The 27,116-nt window shown below is 37.0% G+C and overlaps 1 protein-coding gene across 1 annotated transcript in view; it reads left to right on the forward strand.

Moving 5' to 3' along the window:
• The window catches only part of ldlrad4a (low density lipoprotein receptor class A domain containing 4a), a 43,244-nt gene extending 20,055 nt beyond the window's left edge, over positions 1–23,189 (forward strand). The window contains 3 exon segments of the mRNA XM_007254679.4: positions 14,608–14,762; positions 16,934–16,987; positions 18,091–23,189. Of these exon segments, the coding sequence (XP_007254741.2) occupies positions 14,608–14,762; positions 16,934–16,987; positions 18,091–18,630 (749 nt within the window). The 3' untranslated portion in view covers positions 18,631–23,189.
• Positions 23,190–27,116: the final 3,927 nt, after the last annotated feature.

The raw sequence follows: 27,116 nt of genomic DNA on the forward strand, positions 1-27,116 counted from the left end.
AACTTCAGTGTGTGTGTCTGAGTGTGTGTTTATATGAATATGTCACTAGAAGCGTCACACACATGCGTGCGTTTGCCTGAGGATTGTATTGTTCACAGCGTGAGGCCGTCTCTCAGAGATTTCTGCTGAGACGAGAGCAGAGAGAACATCGTGTCCCAGAGTGCGTGTTTTTGGATGTGATCATTTTAAAATTCAGAATTCAAATATGCACATTTCCTCCTCTTGCCCCAAATGCAACCCATCAGCCATGATAGGTTTGGTGTCTGAAAGGTGCTGCTTAAATTTGACACTGAAGTTACGAAGCTAATGTAGCTGGGCCTGTCAATATAATTATTGACGTATTGTACAATATGAGGACATAACCTTGATATTATTGCCTATTCTTGGTGCTGATAAATTAGCTACTGTGTCAACTTTGTTGAAAAACAGTGTTTTTTTATGTTTTATATTCTGAATTTAGTGCCAAAATATTTTAGATATTTCGAAGCTCATTCATTTTGAAATAAAGTGTTTAATTAAATTAAAGTTACTAGGCTGTTATCATCATTATATCAGTGTCATAAAATGCTATTGAAATAACAGTACATTTTTTATTACAATAAATGCCTGGGACAATATATTGTTCAAAAAGTAGTTATCATAACAGACCTAAAGGTTGCTGACATATAATTGAAGTGTTTGTGTCCAAGTTAAATGTGTTTATTCATTGGTTTTGTGAGTTTTCTTTGAGTCATGTATAGGCCTATCACGATAGTTACATTATTGACTTATGCAAAACCAGACCAGTGCTTCAGTAACTGTGACTCAATTCACACAGTGTGCACTGCAGTAGGTAAAAAAAAGTGTAATTTTCCAAACTATGACTAGTTAAAATGTTGTTGTCTTTAAAAGGATATACTTGCTTTATTATGCTATTCTATGATCATTATGTCATTAGCATATAATGGTCTTTACAATACTTAATAATATTGTTTATCGCAGTAATGGCCTAATCATCAGGAGCTCAGTTATGTGGAAACACCTGAAATCAAATCTGCCTTTTCCCGCTGACAAAGCAAATATTTAGATAACTGCACCGCTTAGGAGCATCATTATTCAAATTATTAATACAAATTTTCCTTGCCACTACTTTTTTACTTTTTTGTCTCAGTGTTTTGGATGTACCACCAACTTGCATGATGCCAACTGCATGTTTAAATCATCAAACGCTTTACCTCAAACCATGTTGATTGTTGTCTGTAACACTTAACTGAAGGACAGTGTTAATAAGGCAACACTTTCATAAAAGTATCACTCAAAACCAAATAACCAAATAATGGTTTATAATGGCTAATGGCTTAATACAGCAAGTATCAGTTGTCATAACACTTCCTTGGACGAACTGCTATTAAAAGCCACCTATTACGAAAAAGGGGGCAGGCTAAATTAAGCCCTTATAAGTGCTTATGTAGGTGTTATGAGTGCTTATGTAGGAGTTATGTACCTTTAAAAATGCAACCCTTCAGCAAAGCGCTTCGAGCAAATGGACTTAAATTAAAAAAAAAAAAAAAGTTTCGCCAAAGTAATGATGTCAGTCTGCTGCTGAGTGTCTCAGGCAGTTTGATCTGTGCTATTGTTAATGATGTGCTTATTGTGAATACGTAAAAAAAGCCCTATTTCTGACACTAGGAAATGCAATTATCAGTAAAATTGAAATGAAGTACAAAATTCCACATGGCCACTGCTTTTTTTAGCCACTCGATGTCTATGTTTACAGACAGTTTGTCATACAGTGTCAGAAAGCACATAAGCAGGAGAACATCTTGTTCTGGAGTTTGTGTTTTGTGATTTTTTTTTTTTTTTTTTTAGCAGGAAGTGAACCCAGTCTCCCGTATCAGTGAGGGGGGAGATGAGTCAGGGCTACTTTCGTAGAACCGGACGAGTGGGAGGACGAGAGAGAGGAGGAGGAGGAGGAGGAGGTGTGGAGGAAGGGGATAGAGTGATTCAGGAGTGGGGAGTGAACAAGAGTAAAGCTTACAAAAAAAAAAATGTGGGCCTGGAAAAGAAGAGGAGTGGCGAACACAAGACAATTTCGTTAGCATAAACGGAGGATGGTGGGGGTTAAAGGATGGTGGGGGGTGGAGGGGAGTGGGTTCGGAGCAGGTGGCGTCTGGAGCTCAAGCTTATCCTCCTCAGCCTTACCGGGAGGTTAAATAATTAAAGAAATGCGGGGGTGCCGTGGCACAGGGGAAGTCTAGACGCATCGTCTGGCGCCCGTATGCAGAGGCTGTTTAATACGAGCGCTATATCTGAGATTAGAGAAGCAGGGTCAGTGGCCGCTAGCCCTGCTTAAGTGACACCACCAGAGAGACGGAGATGCAGAAGTGTCGATAAAGTTCGGATTTACACTGTTTTTCTCAAACGCTGTCCATCGGCAGAGACCTGGTTGGTGCCTGTTTTGTGCTAATGTTACTTACAAATAATAGAAGTTTGTGTGCACAAATTTGTAGAGATGCAAATGATGATGATGTGCTGTAATAATTCTGATACCTGTCCATACCCATTATCAATACCCATACCCATTCATTCCCACTCCTGTACGTATACCTATACCTGTACCTGTTTCTGTTCCTGTTCCATGCCCATTCAAACTCTTAATTCATAACCAAACCAATATTTATTAATACCCATCTATACATATAGTTATAGATATTGATACCTATCCATACTTATATTTATACTTGGGTACGTCCATTCATACCTATTTCATACCTCTACTTATTATCTATACTTATCTATACCCATCCAAACATATTCATGCCCATTCATACTTATTTATTCATACCCACCCATATCATCCATGTCCAAAACTATACTTACTCATACCCATTCATATTCATAACCATACCTAATCCATTTATTGTCCGTCCATACCCAGCTCTTTCAATATAACATATCCACCAGAAAGGAATAGAAGATTATGTACAGTATTAAGCATGGTGCTAACTGCATGCCAAAATTATCTGCCACTTCCTAAAAGATTTCTTATATCTATTCTGACATTGTATGACTCACTGTTACCTATATGATTAAACTTTGCTGTCTAAAAACAGACTAAACTTACTACTTACTAATATTTCTTCTAGGGCTGGGGGATATGGCTCAAAACTAGTATCTCTATTTTTTTGTTATTTTGGTTATATACAATATATATCTTGATATTGTTTTTTCATCCCATGAGGAAATAACAAAAAGACACTTCTGAGACAAAACTACACGTTCCAAATTTTATACAGACACTTCAGCTGTAGATAAACATGAGATACATTCTAAATATGGAACTATCAATCGGCTATGCATTGGTATCGGAAGAGAAAGGTGAACTGTCTGAGCTAACTGGAATGCAACAGTTTATATTGATATAAATTATATTTTTCTCATCTTATAACTTGTATGAAAATACCGTACTGTTCAAAAGGTTTAGGCACCAAGCAAATTACACTTATCCATTTATCTCAGCAATATGAGTGTTTTTACCTGAAAAAAGCACCACATATGATTTAAACAGATGCAAATAAACATACATACAGTGAAACGTAAGAAGGAATTCTTATTCTTAACTAAGTATGTTGTATTCTGTGAGCCAAGCTGAAGAACAAAGTGTAGTTCCAGATTTCTCCTGCATGATTTCCATTATCCAACATGTTTATATGTTCAGTTCTGTCAGCAGCTCACCTGATTTACCAAATTTACCAATTTGCCAAACCAGGTGTTGATATATGATGAGAACTAGAAAAAACTCTATTAAACTCAGATGAGGAGAGATTAGGAGATGTTTTAAGGAAAACAGGGCTGTAAAAGTACTGCTTTTTGTAAATTTGCTGTTTGTATTTATTGTAATGCTAGTTTTTCACTATAGAGTTAATAAACACTTACTTCACAGATAAGACACTTATTCTTTACTGAAATTCCCACAGGTGCCTAAAACATTTGCACAATACTGTATATCGATCATTTTTAAAACTTGATATATTGCCTTGTATTTTCTTTTAACTCAACATGCAGAAACCGCATTAGCGAGTCTACTTTTCCTGTGGAGGGGCTTAGCTTCGTTGCTTGTTAGGGAAATTAGCTTCCTATCTGAGAGCAGGACTAAAGTAGCACCAAGTATTCCTTAGCTGGTTGACTACATGCGAGTGTTATTTTTTAGCCAAACGATCACTTTAAAGTGTCCTGTTTCCCTAAAGCTCTTCCTCCTGGCAGTCCCAGGGCACACAGCATTCTGCTTTTAGTCTGATTGGAGTTGATGTGGCTGTGGACTTGCTTGGTAGACTCTGTTTGGGTTATCTTCTGATCTCATTTGTTCCGTTCACTCAGTTTATTGGACTCTGCCTCTCTCTCTCTTTCTCTTTCTCTCTCGCTCTCTTTCTCCCTCGCTCTCTTTCTGTCTCTCAGTCCCCTCCCTTCTTTCTCACACTCTTTGTCACTTTCTCATGCACCTTGAGTGTGAATGGAAAATGTCTGTCACACCAGAAAAGGGTTGCTCTGCTGAGCGGCTCCACAAGCTGTTTTCTTTTCCATTTTCTTAAAAAAAAAAAAAAAAAAAAAAGCGAGTAGGGGAGGGAAAAAAGGCTCCAGGGTGCTTTGCTTGGTTGTTACTTGCTTGTCGTTTTTATGATTTTGGGCCCACTGTCATGTCCCAGCCCACCTCCTCTCCTTTCCTGAAGGGACGGATTGTATTGCTGGGGAATGTTCCAGAAGTGCTGCATTACTGTTACAATGAGAGGGGCTTTATTTAAACCAACCACTGATTCATTTATTGTTAATCTTTAGTCTGTTATTTAATTAATGGATTAATCTAACCACTATGCCTTCTTTACTTACAGCTTTTTGCACCACCATCATTAAGAGGTGCAATTAAATTAAAACTGTTTCCACTTCATGGTTACTGTAATGCATCACATTCTGTCAGGATAACTTTAGTGCAGTCTATCGGAATAACTTATAAACATTATATAGAGCATTATAGAGCATCCCCTACTTTTCCTCTAGTGTTTTTTAGTTTGGTTGAATGTGAGGATCATATAAACATTATAATGCATTACAGAGCACCCCCTACTTTTCCTTTAGTGTTTTTCAGTTTGGTAGAATGACTGTGAGGATCATATAAACATTATAATGCTTTACAGAGCAACCCCTACTTTTCCTTTAGTGTTTTTCAGTTTGGTAGAATGACTGTGAGGATCATATAAACATTATAATGCTTTACAGAGCATCCCCTACTTTTTCTTTAGCGTTTTTTAGTTTGTAAGAATGACTGTTTGGATCATATGAACATTGTAAAGCATTATAGAGCATCCCCTACACTTCCTCTAGTGTTTTTCAGTTTGTCCGAACGACAGTGTGGATCATATTAACATTATGATGCATTATAGAGCATTCCCTGCTTTTCCTCTAGTGTTTTTTTTCAGTATGGTAGAATGACTGGGAGGATTATATGAACATTATAGTGCATCATAGACCATCCCCTATTGTTCCTCTAGCGTTTTTCAGTTTGTCAGAACAACAGTGAGTATTATATGAACATTATAATGCTTTACAGAGCATCCCCTACTTTTCCTTTAATGTTTTTCAGTTTGGTAGAATGACTGTAAGGATCATATAAACATTATAATGCATTACAGAGCACCCCCAATTTTTCCTTTAGTCTTTTTCAGTTTGGTAGAATGACTGTGAGGATCATATAAACATTATAATGCATTACAGAGCATCCCCTACTTTTTCTTTAGTGTTTTTCAGTTTGGTAGAATGACTGTGAGGATCATATAAACATTATAATGCATTACAGAGCATCCCCTACTCTTCCTCTAGTGTTTTTCAGTTTGTCAGAACAACAGTGTGGATCATAGGAACATTATAATGCATTATAGAGCATCCCCTGCTTTTCCTCTAGTGTTTTTTTCAGTTTGGTAGAATGACTGTGAGGATTATATGAACATTATAGTGCATCATAGAGCATCCCCTACTTTTCCTCGATTTTTTAAAAATTTGTTAGAGCAACTGCGTGGATCATATGAACATTATAGAGCATCATAGCGCACCTGAATGTGTCCTCCAGTGTATTGCACACAGTCTGAATGACAGTGTGAATTATATAAACATTATGTAGAGCATTATAGAGTACCTGTATGTCTTCCAGTGTATTACATCCTGCCTTAGTGACAGTGCGGATCTTATCTTGTTATCTGGATCTTATCTAGTGTATAACAGTTTGTTTGAAATACTGTGTCTATCATATGAGCATTAAATAGTGCTATAGAGTGCTACTTTACTTTTTGCATGATGATGGAGAACACTGACATTGCTATGTTTTTTTATCCCTGTAATATATATTGCAATATTAAAAATACAAGAATTTTCACAAGATCTCATGAGAAGTCAGTAATTTTATTGAATATTGAAGTAAAAATGATAATATTAGGTAAATATAATCCGCGTCTTTTGCATCAAGCAGTGAAAAAAAATAACTTTGCATGTCCTGTGATGTGTCTTCTTTGCTTGTGTTCAGTGGAGTATCGATGATAAAACAATACATTGTCAATAAAAAGTTTCTCAGGCAGCAGCAGCCTGTCACTTACACAGACACAGAGACAGCTGCTGTGTATCTACTTCTTGACTATTGTATCTACTTTGTGATTATTGCGCGTGCACACATCGTGATGGCGATGCTTAAACGATATATCGTGCAGCCCTAATTGTAATACAGTCTGTTGTGTTTTTTTGTGCTTGTGAGTATGTTAGCCTAACCATTTTTAATGTTTTTGCGGGAAGACAAGTATTTCCAGTTCCCATCCAGTACTCATGTATTTTTGAAAAGGACTCTATAAGAACAGTGTTTTCATATATAGTAAAATCACATCTAAAAGCATATTAAAATTGGCCCCAGCTCCCGTCTGGATTGTGTTTATCTTGTCGTCTGGAAGCAGAAGCTTCTAAAGATGTGCTTTCTGCCAGGTATCCCATAATGCCTTCTCTGTGCAGGTGGATTAGGATGTTTCGTGGCGTTTGGTGAAATCAGTTTAGCTCTGTCTCCTCTGTCTTCATCCTACTGGATACCAGTCCAGCCCACACGCACCAAAAGCCAGTGTGGGTGGCTTGTGTGTAAGTGTGGGCATGGTGTGTGTTTTGGTGCGTGTGTGTAGCTTGTCGTGACAGTCGGTTTTCACCGCGCTTAATGCAGTATTGTCTGGGTTGCCGTGCTAAGCTAATTCACTTCACCTCCTCCTCCTTCTGTTTCTTCATTAGAGCGAAAGGGTGGATAAATCTGGGAAGATCAGCCACGTATTCATCCTTTTTCCTCCCATCTCAGTCCATTTGCATTTTCTAAATTACTGTTTTAACATGCTGTTTAGTAATTTACAGCTATTTATTCTTTATTTTTACTGAAACTAAAACATCTAAGGGCTGGTTTTAAAGAATATTGAGTAAAGTTAGTCTTAAACTAAACTACAGTGCCAAATGTCTGTGTTTCACCATTAAAAATCCCATTTTACCTGGATTTAATGTTAAAAATTACATTCAGCCTAATGATAATGGCTTAAAAATATGTGAACATGTCGTTCACATCCACAGTTCACATACACTTTTTTAGATTAGATTCAGAAATTGTTATTAATTCCAGATTATATTTATTGATTCACTACAAAAATTTAGTTTCTTGCTTATGGAACTTCTATGTCTTTCTATAGAGTCTTTATGCACTCTTTATAACTTCAGCGTGAATAGGCAGTTATTAAGGTAATGGTGTTCTTGTGACACAAGTGATCACAAAAACTGTAATATCAAAACAGTATGTAAGCTGCATAAATGGGAAGTGAATATTAAGTTTTTTTCTCAAAACTGTAAACTTTTTATTACAAAGAGACTTTAAATATGTTTATGTGATATCTTTTGTTTCACAGACCTTTTAAAATCTGTGCAAAGTTCTTTACAGCACTCTGTCCTTTACTTTAACTCATAAAGTTCCTAAGTGACACACACTGAACATACTGAGAGCATCATCAGGACAGTGTCTGAATTTGGGCTCATGTGATCTTAATTACAGTGCTGGTTTAGTGCTGGAGAAAAATCTTGCTTCATTTAATTTTTACCTTTTGCATGTCTTTTACAACCATTTCAACAACTCAAATACTTTAATTAAATGTTGAATATTTTATATTATTAGTTCTGACATGATTTTGAGATCAAAATGTTACATTAGAAGTTATGAAATTGTGTCATTTACAGTATTTTACATTGGAATTTTAACTTTTACATATTTGCAGTCATGTGCCCTCTTCATCAAAAAAAAAAAACACAAATGAGCTGTTCAATTTAATTAAATTTAGTTAATTTAATTAAATATTAGATTTTTGTATGAATCTTTTAGAACAGGGACTGTTCTGGGTTAAGTAGGTTTATTTAGCAATAATGCTGTATTTGAAGATTTTATGTTGACTTTATATAACATTACTGAGCCTTTATAAAACATTAATGTGGTCTTTATGGAGTTTACAAAGCCAATATAAAACCTTAATGTGGTCTTTATGCAGACTGTATAGCCTTTATCTGGTGTTTATGATTTTTTTTGCTTACACAGATGTGTCAAATAAGGAAGTACACATACTTCATTACTTTACTTAAGTAAACATTTTAGATATCTAACCTTAAATGGAGTAAACATAAACAAAGTAACAATTTTTACATTTTATTTCTCTACTATTTCAATAATCTACTGCTATTTTATAAAAAGTATCTAGATAAATTGCTCTATCGAGATAAAGTACATTTGATTGTGTTTGGATGAGAACGCGATTTTCAATGGGCACATAAGTGTCTGAAACAGGAACCCCAGTGCATCCCAAACTTTTTACATATATATTTTAATATAACATTATATTCATTGTTGCTTTTAAGAAAATGTGTTTTGGGGAGGGGGAGTGTAGTGCACTATAGGCTCCTGTGATGCGGCCTGGGCTTTTGTCCTTAATGACATTTTTCTCATTACTTTTACTTTTATACTTGAAGTTGTTTAAAACCTGTACTTTTACATTTTACTTGAGTAAAAGTTGACTTTACTTGAGTTTGATGCTTTTTTCAAACTGAGGTTGAAGTATTTTTAAACCTTAGTATCCATACTTCTACCTGAGTAATGAATGTGAATACTTTTTGTAAAACTGTACATTTAGAGTATTCGCCATTTTGAGTTATATGACAGCGCTGTATTCAGCGAGAGAGAAAATCTGCTGTTTTTTTCCTGCTCCTCCTCACTGTCCTGCCATACTGATGAAGTCACTCGGAAACTAGCTGTTCACAACACACACACTGAACGGAGAGGTTTCCTTTAGTGTGTTAAATATGACTGGGTGGGATTACAGACATTTAGAAACTCAGCACAGATGGCCAGGAAACCTCTCTCTCTCTCTTTCTCTCTCTCTCTTTCTCTCTCCTCCGCTCAGATCGTGAGAGCACAGCTGTTTTCCTTCTGTTATGAAACTGCGGAGAGCAGGAAACAGGAAATGGCTTCATGAAATATAGATCTGCAGGCCAGGCCGCTCCTCTCTGAGTGCAGCCAGCACCAGGAGAGCTTTGGAGGGCCTTTATGTAGGATAGAACCTTGGGTTGCCATTTTTGGATCTTGCTTAGTTTTCCAGTATAAAGCCTTAGTAGAGTATTTATATAGTCCTGTAATGGAGTTGTTATATAGCTTTTATTTGGCGTTTATGTAGTTCTTATGAGCCATTATGTAACCTTTTGGATGTAGTATGAGTAAGGGTTGCCTTTAGTCTGTGATTATTTACTTAACACGTTAACGTTGAAGAATTAGTAATTATTATTAAATTATAATTACTATTATTTTACTAACGTTATGTACCCTTTATTTTACAGTGCTTTTGCATTGTTTATGTATTCTTCACATAGGCTAGAGTAATACAATTACAGTAGTGGTCTTAGGAACAGATGGTCACCATTTTGATCCCCTGAACTGGCAGGAAGCACTTTTTTTTTTACTTTATGTAGCATTTATTTATTTATTTATTTATTTTTATGAAACGATTTTTATCTCCTCCTTTGATCTTCTCTTTCTCTCTTTGATCTCTTTTATCTTTCTTGCTCACTCTCTCTATCACTCTTTTTCTATACTGGTTATAGGGAAATCTGGGAAATCGCTAAATCGTTGCATTACAGTCAGACTCTGCTACTGTATTAGATGATGGCATGTGTGTGTGTGTGTGTGTCAGCATGCATAATGCTAAGAGGATTGACCTGTCTGATCTTGCGGAGTCCACGTAAGGCCAACCCGAATTAGCCAATCTCTCTCGCTCTTTACCTCTTTCTCTCTCTCTTTCTTTTCTCTTTCTTTTTCTCTCTCTCTCCCTCTATCTCTCTCTGGGTGTGTCATTCTGCAGTTTTTAGTGCATTACTGCAGATTGTTTACGTGATGTGTGTGTGTGTCTGTGTGTGTGTGTGTTTGTTGTGTCTGCTGTCTCTGCGGGTAGCCATAACACATTACCGCCTCTTCCTGGATGCCTCGCACGTCCGCGCCTTTGACTCTCTCGACTTTAAAACGTGTTTTTCCATCTCTCCCTCTCTCTCTTTCTTTCCCTCTCACTCTCTCCCTCCCTTCCTCTTTCTCTCACTCACTCTCTCTTCCCTGTAACCCTGATTTAGTCTCTCAGGAGACTAAAGACACTGCGGTTAAAGACACTGCCTTCCTCTGAACTGCAAAGTTTAAAACCGTTTCCGGTTCTTCATGCTTGTGGTTGATCCAGCATTTTCTCTGTTGGTCAGTGAGTCTAAACCTCAGTCTGTGAATATGGCTTACATGTAAACCTATAATTTAGATAAATAAAAAAAAATCAGATCATTACACGGATGCACAGATGCAGCAAACCATTTGTAGCTCTTCAGTAACTTTAAATAAACTTGTTAGCTACATTAGTGTTGTGTCTCCTGTGCTAAACAGTCAATGTAGGTCTTTTCTCAAGCTCTGTCTCTCTCTATATCTCTTTATTTCTCTCTCTGTCTTTCTCTCTCTCTCTTCCTCTTGCTCTCTCTTTTTCCTTTGGCCTCTCTCCAGGCTGTAATGTGGTTGAATGCTGGTAGCCCCTGTGTGTGTGTGTGTGTTAATTCTGGTCTGGTCTCATGTCCTTTGCTCCGGCCTCAAACAGATGGTTACCAGTCTCTCGCCAGAATAGCGCTGGCACATGGCTAAGCTAACGCCTGCAGCAGTGCATGCTGGGATTGCCATCTTTGAGGCCATGTTGGGGCGGTCTAAAGGCTCAACCCTCTACATTCATTTTTTTTTTCCTTTAAAGACCTACAGTAATAGTGTAGATAACTGGGATAACATCCTATTCAAAACTGTCCTGTAAAAAATCAAATTGACCTTTAGCCCCGCCCACTTACTCACATTGCATCTATGATTTTGCTTTAAAATGAGTTGAACACTGACATTCTAATGTCCCGTGACTTTTGCCATGCCCCATTGAAGCTAAAGAATGCTGCACTTACCTGCAGAATATGTGTGTCTGGCCTTCTGTAGTAAATGTGGATGTAATTTCTGCCAGAGATGTTGGTATCTGATGTTACGGACAATTGTAGCCAGACGCTGCAGTTGACATATGCCCAGCACATACACAACACTATGGAATGAGGAATGTTAAATGGCTTTGTTTCGGAAATGGAATGTCCCTCCAACTAGCTCCAGTTATCAGGCCTTACTCTATAAAACGTTGATAATTCACATTGCCTTGCCATGAGCATGCTGGCCAGTATTCAGCTTCATAATGTATTAATATACTGTTATCTATGACTATTGGCATGTCAAAAAATGAAATAAAATAATTTATTCATGTATTAAATGCATGCTAAATTCTCTAATGTTTAAGTTTAGTTTTGTTGAACACAGGCAGAGCTAAGTGTGATCAGAGTGTGCACGTAATTCACATTACACATGCAAATGAAAACCTGTTTCTTATATGCGCCATGAGAGGCTTATTACAAATGCTTAAATCAGTTAACAGAGGAGACAAAAACAGATGGCCTCAGGTTTGTGAAGAATTGTACAGAATTTGTATGTGTGTGTGTGCACGTGTGTGTGTGATTGCTCGGCTTGGAGCACTTTTAAATGAATCGTGATTACAACAGTGGATTGTGATTAATTGGTGTAATTATTGTTGTACTTTGGGGGTTGTAGTCTTCAGTCCACATCCATTTTTTTTTTTTGGTTTAGTATTTCATATTATACCATATCTAACCTGTTTATTAATCAGAGCCTTTAAAGGGAAACCAAATGGAGCCAAGTTGTGTTCAGTGTCTAAAGTTTGCTTTTTTTAGTTTTACACATAGCTGATGTAGATAACAAGTAATATAGGCTTATTCTCACCAACTAGCATAGTGCTAAGTGTGTGTATAAATATCACAAACTTTTTTAGACTTTATTCAGAAGTTATTCAGTGATCTCTAATTGACTGCATACATGGACTAAAGATAAAATATGACAGCCTTTTTAATTTCACAACACATTTTATCCTCTTTATTCCAGGAAAACTAGAGGAGCCTCTTAAAAAAAGAAGTTACTTTTGCAAAAGTAATACTGGCTAAAAATTATATACATGGTTATAAATAATATTTCTTTAATAGTGGGTGTTGTAAATATAAAAGTAAATGTTACATTTAAGTGCTTAAAAAGTAACAATTAATCAAACATTTAACATTTAATTTGTTGGTGTTAGACAATAAAAGCTTTATTCTAGAGAGTGGATCTGTGTCTCTTACAGCTCTACTGTCCTCCACTGCTCAAATCTCAGATTTGATTGGCCTTTTTTTTTTATTAGTTTTTAAATAACAGTTTATGTCCTAAATATTAATTGTTATTAATTATATTAAATGCCATGAAATAAACCATTTATTACATTACATTACATTACATTACAAGGTACCTCTTCAGTTTCTGAATCAGTTTCTCTGATTTTTCTTTTTATAGTTATATTTTTGAGTCAAATGACCATTGTTTGTCAGAAAACAAATTCATATTCATGAAGTTTTAAGAGTTCAGAAATCAATATTTGGTGGAAAAAAACTGTTTTATTGCAGTTTTCATGCATCTTGGAATGTTCTCCTCCACCAGTCTTACACACTGCTTTTGGATAACTTTATGCCACTCCTGGTGCAAACATTCAAGCAGTTCAGCTTGGTTTGATGACTTGTAATCATCCATCTTCCTCTTGATTATATTCCAGAGGTTTTCAATTTGGTAAAATCAAAGAATCTCATCCTTTTAAGTGGTCTCTTATTTTTGTCCAGAACTGTATATCCAATGACCGCTCTAACATATTTACACAGTATATTCATCTTGGCAGAAAGCCTGGCATATTGAGTTGCATTGTAAAATACCCTCTGCTTTAATTCATGATAAAAGTGAGTATGGTTGTGTTACCCAGCCCCCTGTATGTGGGTGGGCTCTAGGTTTGGTATAAACTGTTGAGTGGTCATGTGTTTTAACAAATGACTGCAGAGTGTTTTTATAAGTGCCCATTCAGGTTTTATTAGCATCTCTTATGACTGGCTAGGTGTGTGTGTCTGTGTGCGTGTGACTATTACCTCAGTTTATTCAGGTGTTCCTGTGGTAGCCTCACACTTCTCATTCACTGCCAGTCTGTCAGTCCATTCTGAGTGTGTGTGTGCGTGCATGTGCGTGTGTGTGTGTGTTTCTCAGACATGCTGCCCTCTCCTTGCACTCTAACACATACAAAAGGCCCTCTCTTCAGCAGAAGTCTTTCAGTTTCTGCGAGTTTGCGTGCCACCCGGACAGAGAACAGAGAACAAAACCTCATTGACTTTATCCATCTGTGTGTAGGTGTGTGTGTATGCCAGGCCTGCCATGATCTGTGGATGAAATTTGATGTTAAAACATTAAAGAAGTTCATTTAATGTGTGTAATATTCCTTTTTTAAAAACAGGGCTTCTATACAGAACTGAAAAAGGTTATTTTGACTCAAAGTTAGTTAGCTATAATTCTATATATTTTTTTATCTTCCTCCTTTTTCTTCTTCCTCTCTCTCTCTCTTTCTCTCCACATTTCTCTCTCTCTCTTTCTATCTGAATTAAGTAAGAGGGAGCAGCTGAATATTTTTGGAATTGCCAATTTTGTTCGTTTTTGAGTCAGATTTTGGCCAGGCCTCAGACTGAGCTCTTTATCACCCACTAGTGGAAGGAATGAGAAGTTCTGACACACACACACAAATGCACGTACACACACACACACACTCAGGCAGACAGGCTGACCGCATCATTACCCCGGCATGTTTTCATGTGTCTGGTTTTTACAGCAGTAGGAAAAGTATTTTACATTAACAGTGCTATACAGTGTATATATTTTTTTTGTGATTTTTTTGTGATATATATGTCATCATAGTAACTGTTCTTAAACTAAATGATGTTTATTGGATAAGATATATATATATATATATATATATATATATATATATTTTTTTTTTCAAAGTTAAGATATTGGTTATATTGATAATTGTTGTGTAATTGCGTGATTTTAACCTCTTTTCTCTCTCTCTATTTCCTCTCTTGCAGCTGAACTGGAGTTTGTTCAGATAATAATCATAATTGTGGTGATGACGGTGATGGTAGTAGTGATCATCTGCTTGCTAAACCACTACAGGCTCTCGGCCTGGGCCTTCTTTAACCGCCACAGCCACGCCCACCGCAGAGATGCAGCCATGCAGCCGGTATGTGAGCATTGCACATACATACAGTATAAAATACAGTGCATATATGATACAATACAGGTACTTACAAAAATATCACATTAATCAGTATATTATTATTACTGCATATTGATACACATTCACATACAGTATTTATACAGATATTCAAATAATGCTTGTATAATTTATTGATAAAAAAAATGTGTATGGTACATTTACATTACATTACATTCACATACTGAAATGTGTGTATATGTGAGTGTGTGTTCATGTCTATAGTAGTCCTACTTCATGTGGTACAGAGTGCAGAGTAGAGGAAAGCACGTCTAGACTATGGTATAGAGAGAGAGATAGAGAGAGAGATGGGCGGAGAATAGATAGAAAGAAGATAGGAGAAGGAACGAAAGCCTGTGAGTAGAACTAGAAAAGAAGGAAAACAGAAAGGAACAGGAGAAAGAAAGAAAACAGACAGAAATAGGGTGGAAAGAAGTGAGTGTGCATAATACAGAAAAGGAGCAGAGAGAAGAAGAAGGAGAGAAAACAGACACAGAGAGAGACTGAGAGAAAGAGAGAGAGCAAGTGAGGAAGGTTTAAGGCAGAAGAATTTCATGTTTGTTGATGAGATGGGCTGCAGTGCTGCAGAAGACTGGAGTGGGGACACACACTCACACAAAAACACACACACACCTCTCAGCATTCCTTTTCCCCTGCAACTGCATCCACACACTCTTCCTCACTCTCTGACTCCTCTTCACCGGTTTTAGACAAGTTTTACACAAGCTGCAGCTTGGTGTTGAAATGTCTTGCTTTTAATTCAGGCACCCATCTTAGCAGGTTATCGTGCTCACACAGCCTGCCTGCGCGAGCAGAAGCCATGCAGAATTTAGAGAACAGACACTGTGCCTATTTTTGTTATTTCCTGTTCATGATCATATTAAGCGCAGTCCTCTGGGTGTCATTTAAAAAGATACTTTGGTCAAAATAACTTTTTTGTTTGTTTGTTTTTTTTGGTTATTTAAGTGACCATACAATTCTTTCCCAGATGTCCTCGTTACAATCTGTAAAAAATCTGTAAACAATCTGTAAAAATATCTGGAATTTATATATACATACATTGTCTTTATGTCTCTGCATCTACATGCAACAAATCCTTCCTAGAGAGAACCTAAAAATTTCTGTCATTGAATATAAAAAAACGACTTTAATTATTTATGTATTATTATCATTTTTATTTGGATGAAAGTAAAAAATATATATTAAAAAACTGTGCCGTATATAAATATTTTTGCGTATCATACTGAATTATTTTTATAATGATACACAATGTACTTTTGTGTGTAAAATATATATTTTGAGTGTTATCAGTGCTGCAAAATTCTGACCAAAATTTTATCACATTTTAATATGAAGAGTGTAAATTGGTCTGTTCATTTGGATAAAGTGCAGAATATATATTTTAAATATATATTGTTCTTAAATAGCAGTATTTTTAAATCTGCGTATACTGATGCATTTCAAAATATCATAAATATGTATTGTGAAAATGTCTTTAAATGTAGTGATAAAATATTTGTTTACCCGATCACCCACTCACAAGTAAATGTAGTAAAAATAACTTACCGGTACTTTTTGTTTATTTCATTTATCAAATTTTATTTATTAATGAAATTGCACCAGGTGATTTGCCATATAAGCTGATGATTATCCATTAGTTTTTGTAAATGAGGAAATGTTTATTAACATTTTAACTCCTCCCACGCTACTGTCCTACAGGGCAAGCCACCTAAACCTACCTAAATCTGATAAGTGCTATCGGTTAAAATACAAGGAAAACCCATCCTTCTGTGGTCTGGACTTATAAAAAATGTAAAAAAGTCATAATATATCCACATAGGTCTAATGTATTCAGATGAATAGCCAGAGTTCATATAAACAACTAGTTTGAGGCAGGTTGCAAAAACTGGACAGTGGGCAGCTGATCTGTGACCTGACAATGTTCATACCACTCTATATGCTTATGTTCCCCCGGTGTCCTCTTAAAAAAAATATATATATATTGTCCCCTAGTTGAGTTTAGAGTTAAATCTGCATTAAAAGCTGTTTATTTATAAAAACTCAGCTTGGTTCAGATGTGTGTTGGGTTTTCTCTGGAAAGCAGCTCACAGTGTGTGCATGTGTCTCTGTATTCTCAGGATGGTTGCGCGTGGCCCACGGACAGTCTGGTGACACAACAAGGAACCACTGAGGTATGTGTAGAGTTGTATGTGTGTGTATTTGTGTGTGTGAGAGTGTGTGTAACTCAGCTAGAATGGGACTTGAGTCAAATCTTTGACTTTGTTTGAGTACAGACCCAATGTTCTCTTACTAACTCTTACAAAAAAGTGTTGGTGTTTGTGTATTTTGTGTGTAATAACATTTTAGATGTAAGAATGTGATGTGGTGTGTAGTGCTGTTGCATGTACAGTAAGTACATGTGCCCATCTGTTTAGCTTACAGCATTTGCTCTAAGCTAACAAGCTAGCCACAAGCTAAAATTTTAGCTCCTTGCTAACACACTGACTGTGTGCTTATAGTATCTTGGTTTAAGGCTAGCACACTGGCCTCAAGCTAATCTGTTACCTTTTACCCAACATACTGATGAAGTGCTAATATTTAAGCTTTAAAATAACAAGCTGATCACAGTCTAACATATGTTAGCTCTGAGCTAACACACTGGCCACAGCTAAAAGTTAGCTCCTAGCTAACTTAGTTCAGGGCTAGCACACTGGCCTCAAGCTAATCTGTTATCTCCTAGCCTACACACTAAGAGCTAATATTTAAGTAAAATAACAAGCTGTCAAAGTCTAAAATATGTTAGCTCCTAGCTAACACACTGACCGTGGGCTACGAATATCTTAGTTTAGGGCTAGCACACTGGCCTTAAGCTACTCTGTTAGGTCCGAGCCAGCACACTGGTGAAGGGCTAATATTTAAGCTCTAAAATCACCAGCTGGTCACAGTCTAACATATGTTAGCTCCAAGCCACAATCTAAAATGTTAGCTCTTAGCTAACACACTGACCACAAGCTAAATGTTAGCTCATAGCTAACACACTGACCATGTGCTATTAGTATCTTAGTTAAGCCTAGCACACTGGCTTCAAGCTAATATATTACCTTTTAGCCAAAACACTGGTGAAGTGCTAATATTTAAACTCTAAAATAACCAGCTAGTCACAGTCTAACATATGTTAGCTTCAAGCTAACACACTAACCACAAGCTAAGATAAAAATGTTAGCTCCTAGAGAGAATATGTTTTAGATGTTAATGTTGTCTTTGGCTTATTGTGATTCCTCTTTATGCTCTCCAGGTGATGTACGGGCCGCGGAGCGGTGAGCGCTTCAACCCGCCTGCCTTTATGCAAAGGGACAGATTCTGCCGCTTCCAGCCCACTTACCCGTACCTGCAGCAGGACATCGATTTACCCCCCACCATCTGCCTGTCGGACGGGGAGGAGCTGCCTCCCTACAAGGGCCCGTGCACCCTACAGCTGCGGGACCCCGAGCAGCAGTTGGAGCTGAGCCGTGCCTCCGTGCGGGCGCCGCCCAACCGGACCATCTTCGATAGCGATCTGATAGACGTTTACGTGCACGGGGGCGGACCCCGGCCTCCGAGCAGCAACTCTGGCAAGAGTGCTTCGAACTCGCGCATGGAAGGGCCGCCACCCACCTACAGTGAGGTGATTGGCCAGTCCTACCCAGGCTCCGCCTCTTTCCTGCACCAGCACAGCAATAACGCACCGCCGTCCAACCAGCGGACGGCAAACCGCACCACCCAGCCCGGCGCAAGCACAACCACGACCGTGTCCGTTAAGGTGGCAAAGGACAACCGACGAGACAAACCAGTGTGACTTATCAGAAGGCACAGAGGGGGGCGAGGGAGGGGGCGGGGTTGTGTGACTCCGCCTCCACGTTGCGAGCGGGCGTGGCTTCCCTCTGAGCGCTCCCTTGCACAATTTAAAAATTGAGAAACAAATCGAGGAACCAAGCTTAAGAAAATATCTCTTTTGTATACTTTTTTTTGCTACAACTCGTGGGCCTTGTGCGGATGTGGATGTTTGGGCTTGTTGGCTACTTTTTCTCTGTCTGTCTGTTTGTTTGTTTGTTTTTGTAATGCTTATTTTTCCTTTATTTAAATTAACCGAATGCCGCTGCAGATCAATCGAGTGTGGTTTGCTTGAGAGAGTCTGCACAGGTTTATAGGATTGACGTATTTTTTTTTACATTTTCAAGATCTGTGCACAAAAATACTGTTTTCACAACAAATCGAGATCCAAAATTTGAGTGCCATTATTCATGCAATTACTTAAATCTTGGTGATATGACTTCATATCAAGCAGAAAGAAAAAAAAAGTTGCACTAACTTGTTTATATAGCTGACAATAGCTTACCTTTGTTTCTGTCCATAATATTCAAGTCTTTTCTCTGTTGCAGACCTTTTTTTGTTTTATGTTTTTTCTTGTATTCTATCAAAAAGGGGGGAGATGTAGACTCTGATCCAGCCTAAAAAACTCCACTACTAAACTACAAGATGGCACTTAAAAACAAGGGTTAAAAGCAAACTGTTCAAATTTTGTTTTTGCTTCTCAGCATGGATGAAAGTCGTTTCAGTGTGCACCTATTTCATCCTGTCAAAAATAGCACTTTAAACTTCTCTAATTTCAGCATTTTTACGGGGTCCAAATGCAAGGGGGTCATCCACCGCATCATTAAGCAGTGTGTGATGTCTAAGACTGTAGCGTATTCTGTTTTTTTTTTTCCTGTTTAGTTCCCTCGTTACTCTTCGGTTCACATTTAGACGACCTCATATATGGTCTTCAAAGTCACAGCCAAAGGTTCAGTGTAGGTATTCAGTATTTATTTGCAGTTTAGCTTCGAGTGCATGGTGTGAGTCAGGAACAGCTCTTACTGGATGCCCCTCTTATGCCCTTAGTAAGGTGTATCTTACCGTAACACACTCATCCCCACTCGGCGCACATCGGGAATGCTTTGGGACACACTGATTGTTGTTACTGAGACGTGCTTTCATAACCACTGCTCTGTGGCCGACCTTTAAGAAAGGCCAGCATAAAATGTATCTGATTTGTTTGTTGTCAAGTATTTATTGGATGTGTGAAGTCTGATGGAGAGTTTTGATTTGTGTGGATGGCAAAACCCATCAAAAGTTTGGGAACACCTGGCTTTTGAAGCTTTTCAGCACAGTTTAGCACATTTTCTTTGCCAGCTTATTAAAAGAATATTCCAGAGTATATATATGTTCACTATCTGCTGCATCTATAACATATTTGATTACCATGGACAGTCATTTCACCAGTGTCCCTCCATTCTGAAAACAACAGACATCCTGTTGACTTAAAACTGAAAAAAAGTCAATGCGCAGCCGATTTCTTATTTTGTAGAGAAAATTATTGTCTGTGCTAACTGACCATGTAACTGTAGCAGCAGATAGAAATAAGGGCAAAAATGTTTCAGTATTTTAACAACAGATCATCGTCTACATATATTCCTATCAAATAAGTATAATATTAGTATAATGCTGTGTAATTCTAACAAATATATATTTTAAGGTATTTTTCTTCTATTTTTCTTAATCTATTTAAACTGACTTCATCTATTTAATTGACCTTTTCAGGCTCCGCCTCCTGAATATTACTTCTTGTAGCTACTGTTGCAGTACAAAAAGCTTTCTATTTTCTATATTCCTGTTGAATTGAAAAGTTTGTCGAACACAAAGCTTCGTCAACTGAGCAACTACAGCTGCAGATGTACATGTGTGTGAGCAGAGCCTGGATAGGGAAATTATACAATAACTATTATACTCGTTTATTAAATATTATCTAAAATATATGCTGATATGAAAATAGAAAAAGCAGCCAGGTGTCACCAAACTTTTGGCACAGTGTGTTCCCCTTTATTTTCTTCTGTTTTTCTGTGTCTGGATTGAGACTCCTCTCTCCTCGCTCTCCGCTCTATCCCTCGTTCTGAGCGTGCGGTGTGTGTTTGTGCGTGTTTTACTGCTGCTGCTATGCTGCTGCTGCTGCTGTCCATTGTCCAATGCGTCCACTTCCTTTTCATTTTGGGTTTGGTTTTAAAAAGAAATCTTTATTTTCATTTTAGACCCAGACATATGTGCTCTTCTTTATGTTCGTTTTCTTTCGCTTATGATTTTGGGCTGTCATAGTTACAATTATATATATATATATATATATATATATATATATATATATATATATATATATATAATACAAAGAAAACAAGTGTTTATTTTTCCGTTTTCAGCCGAGAGGTTTGCATGTTACTTCTAGCAAATTTGGTGCCTAAAGCAGGTTGTGCTAAAGCAGGCATAGGAACCCACTTGCACTCTAAAAATACCCCCCCTCCCCCAAAAGAGAAAAACCCCACCTTCGTTGTGCCTCACTTCTTACGGTGCTTTTTCAGTAGTCCGACTTTGTTTATTTGTACTGTGCTGTATATAACTTGAAAATATTATGCACATATCCTACCCAATGGGTAGAAAAACCACAAGAGAACAATGTTAATACTGTAATATAATGTATAAATAATATTAAAAAAGAAAAATTTAACACGGTGGCATCGAGTTTTGTGAATGCCTACAAAATTGTGCTTTGTCTTTTTTTGTAAAACCGAGTAAAGTTTGCAAAAATAATGCTACAGTATGGTCACATAAATACAAACAAAAAATACTTCTTATATTTTTTCCTATAACGTAAAGTAAATGCAAAATCTGTTATGTGATGATGAAACAAATATTCTGATATAAAGGCAGTTGTACACAGGATGATAAACTAGCTGCTGCTTTTGTTACTTCCAGAGAAATAATTATCAATGCCAGCGCTTGCCATTTATTTATTTGACTTTTTGTTATTATTTTATTATCTGCTTAATGTTTGGACTCAACTAACGGCAGAGAACAATATGAGAACTTGACCACAGTTAAAGATACGGGACACGGATGGATCATGACAGAGACTTTATATGGATTACAAAGCTGGTGGATCATATCAATTCAACTAAAGGGACTTTTATTTTGTCAATTCTTCCACAATTTGTCCTTTCTTGTTCTTGATTAAAAGACATAATCTTGTTGAGTTTTAGGGCTGGGTATCATTCGGATTTTTAAATTTTCATACAAATAGTGATACCTTGAGTTTACTAAGCGCTACTTTTTTTTGGGAACCATCTTGAAAAACAGTCACATTTTGCTTTAAATACATATATTTAAAAATAAACATTATATATAAAATATATACACATATCTCTGTGCTCTTTTTGAACAAACACTGTTAAGAAGTGCTGATGATGTTGACATGCATGCCGAATGGTATTTGGACAGCCAATCAGCAGTCTTGGTTATGGAACAAGCATGTTTTTGCCTCACAAATATTGGATAAGGCTGTTGTCAGAATGAAATGTTGTCAAAGCTTTATAAGATTGAAGTATTTACTTTTATACCATAAAAGTATTGAATTTTTGATACCCAGCCCTGAGTGTAAAATGAAAAATATCCACTCAACCAGCGTCAGAAAACAGCGAGAAAGCTCTACCGTGGTTAAAGAAACGGAACACAGATGGATCGGGACAAAGACTTGATCATAATGGATTATAAAACTGGTGGATCATACCAAGTGACGTCAACCCATCTAAAGGGACTTTTATTTTATATTTTACCATAATTTGTCCTTATTTCTTGGTAAAACCCAGCAGAGTGTGCTCTGGCCTACTGGCACACTTTCTGTAAAGTGAAAACTGATCCACAGACTGTACTGATTGGTTCTGCATGTTCGTTCTGTCATCTTTTTGGTCCAATCAGCAGCCTCCTCTCTGAAGACCCCACCAGGCCGCGCTCCCTCCTGTACTGGCTTGAACGAATGAATGGACGAGTAAAACAGATGAGTGTGAATGAATGAGTGAAGATTTTGGGGGCTCACGTTCAGCACCTCGTTCCACGGATTTGAAACACCCCAGCAGTGTGTGTGAGTGTACGTGTGCGTGTAATTTGACTTGATTTTTATCTCGGATGTTACAGGACTATATTACACAACATGGTCTACAGACCTATCTTTTTCTCTTTTCCTTTTTTTTTTGATTTTCCAGAAGAACCAAGTTCAGTGAGTGAGGAGACACTGCTGTGTACTTATGCCTTTTTTTATATTATTATTTAAGTAATCGTGATGTCATCAGTTTTCAGCCTGACGTCTGTTATTGCAATACTTTTACAGGAAAAGGTGACTTAAAAAATACAATTAAAAATGCTTAAAGGGAAAAAAAAAACAATAAAAATATTGCTCAAAGTACCGCTGTAGTCCTTCATGAAACAATTCCATGCTTGTTCTTTCGCTGTGATCAAATGGCTAGAAAGAGCGATTAAAGTTGAGGAAAACAATCCAAACATGAGTGTCTGTGTTTATTCTCATTCAGTGTAAACAGATGGAAAAGTGCCTTCTTTTTTTTAATTGGCAGTTATTCTCTACATGGACCAAACAAACTGTGTGCATTTGCACATGTCGGCAACGGGTGCAAACTTAAATTGGTGAATGCATTCATTAGAAGGTGTGTCCACAAACATTTGGACATAAGGAATAAGCCTAAGCTTGTACAAAACTGCAAATCCATTATTGTTTAATTTAAACTACAGTTTAGACAAAGCTTTTATCTAATACCGATCCAGCAAACCAGAGTTGAGCATTTTATGGCTCAGGGGCCACATCCAGCTTTTTGCCTTTTTATATCCGGCCCTTCACATATCCACCTAAGAGTAGATAAGACAAAACAGACAAGACCTCTGACATACGGAACAATAAAAAAGTACTAAAAAACAGCAAATGAGGAAATTAAATTAATTGCTATAAAATTGGTGTCTCCTATTTTTATTGTTAACTGTAATGTCTACTCTTACCAGTAATAGCTAATCAAAAATCATATAATTATTGCATTTGTAACGAGATAAATATATTCACCAGTGTTTCCAGTTACATCTGCCGTAAAACTAACACAATACCAGAAAAAGAGCATCATACTAAAACTTTGGTCTGGGGCTGCTTTGCTGCTTCAGGACCTGGACCGCTTGCTACCAAAAAATCCTAAAGGACAATGTCCACCCATGTCCAGTTTGTGACCTTAAGCTGAGGTGTATTTGGGTTCTGCAGGAGGACAATGATCTGAAGCACAAAATGAAGGTTTTGGAGTGGCCAGTCACAGTCCTATTGAGGTCCTGGTATGATCTTAAATAGGGAGTTCATGCTACCTTCCAGTGTGGCTGAATACGGATTAAGTCTAAGCTCGTATGGAACTGCAAAACCAGTTTTTACAATTAATTCCAAGCTTTCCAGTAAACCAGACCTGGGCATTTTATGGCTCGGGCCACATCTGGCTTTTTGCCTTTCTATACCTGGCCCTTCACATTTCTACCTCAGAATAGATAAACCAAATCAGACTAGATTTCTCACACTAAACAAGAAAAAAGTACTGAAAAAACAGTAAATGATGTAATTTAACTAGAAACTATATAACATTAATTAATTGATATAATCTTGTTGTTTTTTTATTATGCCTTCTTCCTATTTTAATTGCCTAATTGTAACGTCTACTCTTACTCTTACCAAAATTGGGGTGAATCTGTCAGCCCACTTCTCAAAAAAAAAAAAAAAAAAAATCCCAGTGTATTATATACAGAATGTAATGCCTCTAAAAACTCTCACAAAAAGTGAGTACACTGTTTTACCACTTTGGTTTTACCATATTTGGTCTAATGTGTACTTTATATACTTTGGTTCATTTCATGATGGAGAGATACACACACAAAATAGTCCTTAAAGAAAATGTACTTTAAAAATCCATAATCCATATTACATGTAAAATGTGTAGATTTACTGGTTTTAGACAATTAAATAAATTGGCTATATTTGTGTTGTAGTCATAGCTACCTACTGGTTCTTGTTCCCAACACTAACTAAATAAATCAATACCTTTCACTATAGTCAACCATTTCACATTAAACCCACTCTGCCTGGTGCTGAATCTGGATGTAGTCCTTAATAATAATATTTTTTTTTGCAAAATGATGCAAATAATTACACTTACAAACAAGTTCAGCGGTTGTGTTTTATGCATGTTTCAGTAACAGGAATAGTGTCAAAACCCTTAAATGTTATTTGAAGTGCTGAAAGTAGCAGAGTTAAGGCTGGTAAGAGCATTAAGTGTTTCTTAATATGGAAAAAAACACAGTAACACAGATGGACACATACAATTCAGAAAACAAGACATCATACTCACACACTTCATCTTAAGAAAATAATACATAGCTTCTCTTAAACGTGTGAAAAATGCTTCACTTAAGTGCCATCAGTAGAACATGAACATGATAAATCACTGACCCCATATGTAGACAATCAGCCAAAACCAGTCTGTTATATGGTATGTCTGGTATATGAAATGTGCTTCTTCAGTTTACAGCAGGAGATGCTATGCTAACATTGCTAACAAACACCACCTGAATTCATTCCAAACTACATACATCTCCCTTCACCTAAGAGATAAAGGTCTGAGTATGTTTTGAGCAGGTTAAAAGACACTGGAGCTGTATCTTTATGGAAATGAAGATTGGATACAGTCTAGCTGAGTGTTTGTTTGTTACCCTAGCTAAGCTATCAACGTTAGCCTAGCATATCCTGCTGTAAACTACAGACGCTCACTTCACATTTTAAGTATGTCTGGGCTGATATAAGGCTTTTGGGGTTAGAAATAAATAATGTTAATTTTACCTTCTTTCGGAAAGCTTTTTCTTTACATTTCCATTAAACAAAACAACCATCCAGTTAGCCTGTGCAGCAGCAGAGCAGTGAGTCTGGGTCTATTGTACACATAATGTAAGCTGAGACACTTGAGCAGAGCAGGTCACTTCCATTTAGATTAAAGTTCAGTAAAATTTAGTAAATAATGCCATATAGTTATTATTTTTATTTTAGCCGAAATATAGACCAATCCCATTTCTCCTTTGTACCCTTTATTTCTGAGTGTAACTCGAAATCCCCATTGTAACAGAGTTAGCTATAAAGAGAATGGGGTGAAATTTTCCCCATGAGAATTAATGATACAGATTTAATAGCAGTGGAGCGCTAAAGAAAGAGATCTAGCTGCTGGTTAAAGCAGAACTCCGGTATGAAATGGACTTTGGGTGTATTAAAATGTGATTTAAAAAAAGTACTTACCTTTATTGAATAGCCCACCTCCGCTCTCCTGCAGCTTTCTGAGATCCAGTATTTTGTGCACTTTGCCCAAACAGGCTTTTATGAGCCTGAGTGATACAGGGCATATTTTACCCCTGCAGTTAAATAGCTTTTTCCACCGTTATCCAGAATTAAAGTAGCTCCACACTACATTGGTGGAATCGGGAGAGCCCTGACATTTAAAACAAGGCTTTTAGAACCTTAAAACTGCACAAGAAGTTTACATCCCATAGCGTAGGTAAATCTTCGGGCGCTGCCATCTTAAATTTAAGTCACAATAAATCAACTGTCAAGCACGAACGAATAGGTAGAATATTTGAGCAGAATGCTAAATTAATTCCTTGGAAATGCATGAATTCCAGCTGTCACTAAAAATTTCTGGTTACTGTTGATATTAGAATGCAATGAACCAACAACAAATGAATAAACATTACTCAAAATCTTTTACTATTCATGCTCAACGGTTGAATTATTATGACATAAATTTAAGATGGCTGTGCCCAGAGATTTACCTACGCTATGGGATGTAAACAGTGGCTTTTAATAAACTTCTTGTGCAGTCTTAAAGTGCCTCGTTTTAAATGTCAGGGCTTTCTGGATTTTACCAATGAAGTGTGGAGCTACCTTGACCCTGGATAACTGTGGAAAAAGCAATTTATCTGCAGGGAAAAAATATGCCCCATATCACCGAGTCTAAAAGCCTGTTTGGGCAAAGTGCACAAAATACTGGATCTCAGAAAGCTGCGGGAGAACAGAGGTGTGCTATTCAACAAAGGTAAGTCATTTTTTATCACGTTTTAGTATCCCCAAAGTGCATTTCATACCAGAGGTCTCCTTTAACTAGTTAACTTTAGGGCATCGTATGTCTTCAGAAAGGGGTCAGGTGGTGCAGAAATTAATTATTACTGTCAATTCTTTAACTCCTTTTTGATGGGGAGCAGAAAATAGCTTTTATTTTATTTTTCCGTTCCACCTTAAATGCTCCAGGTGTCTCTAACGTCTGTTGCACCATTTAAGGTGGAACAGGAAAAATAGCTAGGTAGAAAGCTGGCTACCTACTGAGATGAACTACAAGCAATTTTTTATGCTTG

This window comes from Astyanax mexicanus, chromosome 3 (genome assembly GCF_023375975.1).
Source record: "Astyanax mexicanus isolate ESR-SI-001 chromosome 3, AstMex3_surface, whole genome shotgun sequence".
NCBI lineage: Eukaryota > Metazoa > Chordata > Actinopteri > Characiformes > Acestrorhamphidae > Astyanax > Astyanax mexicanus.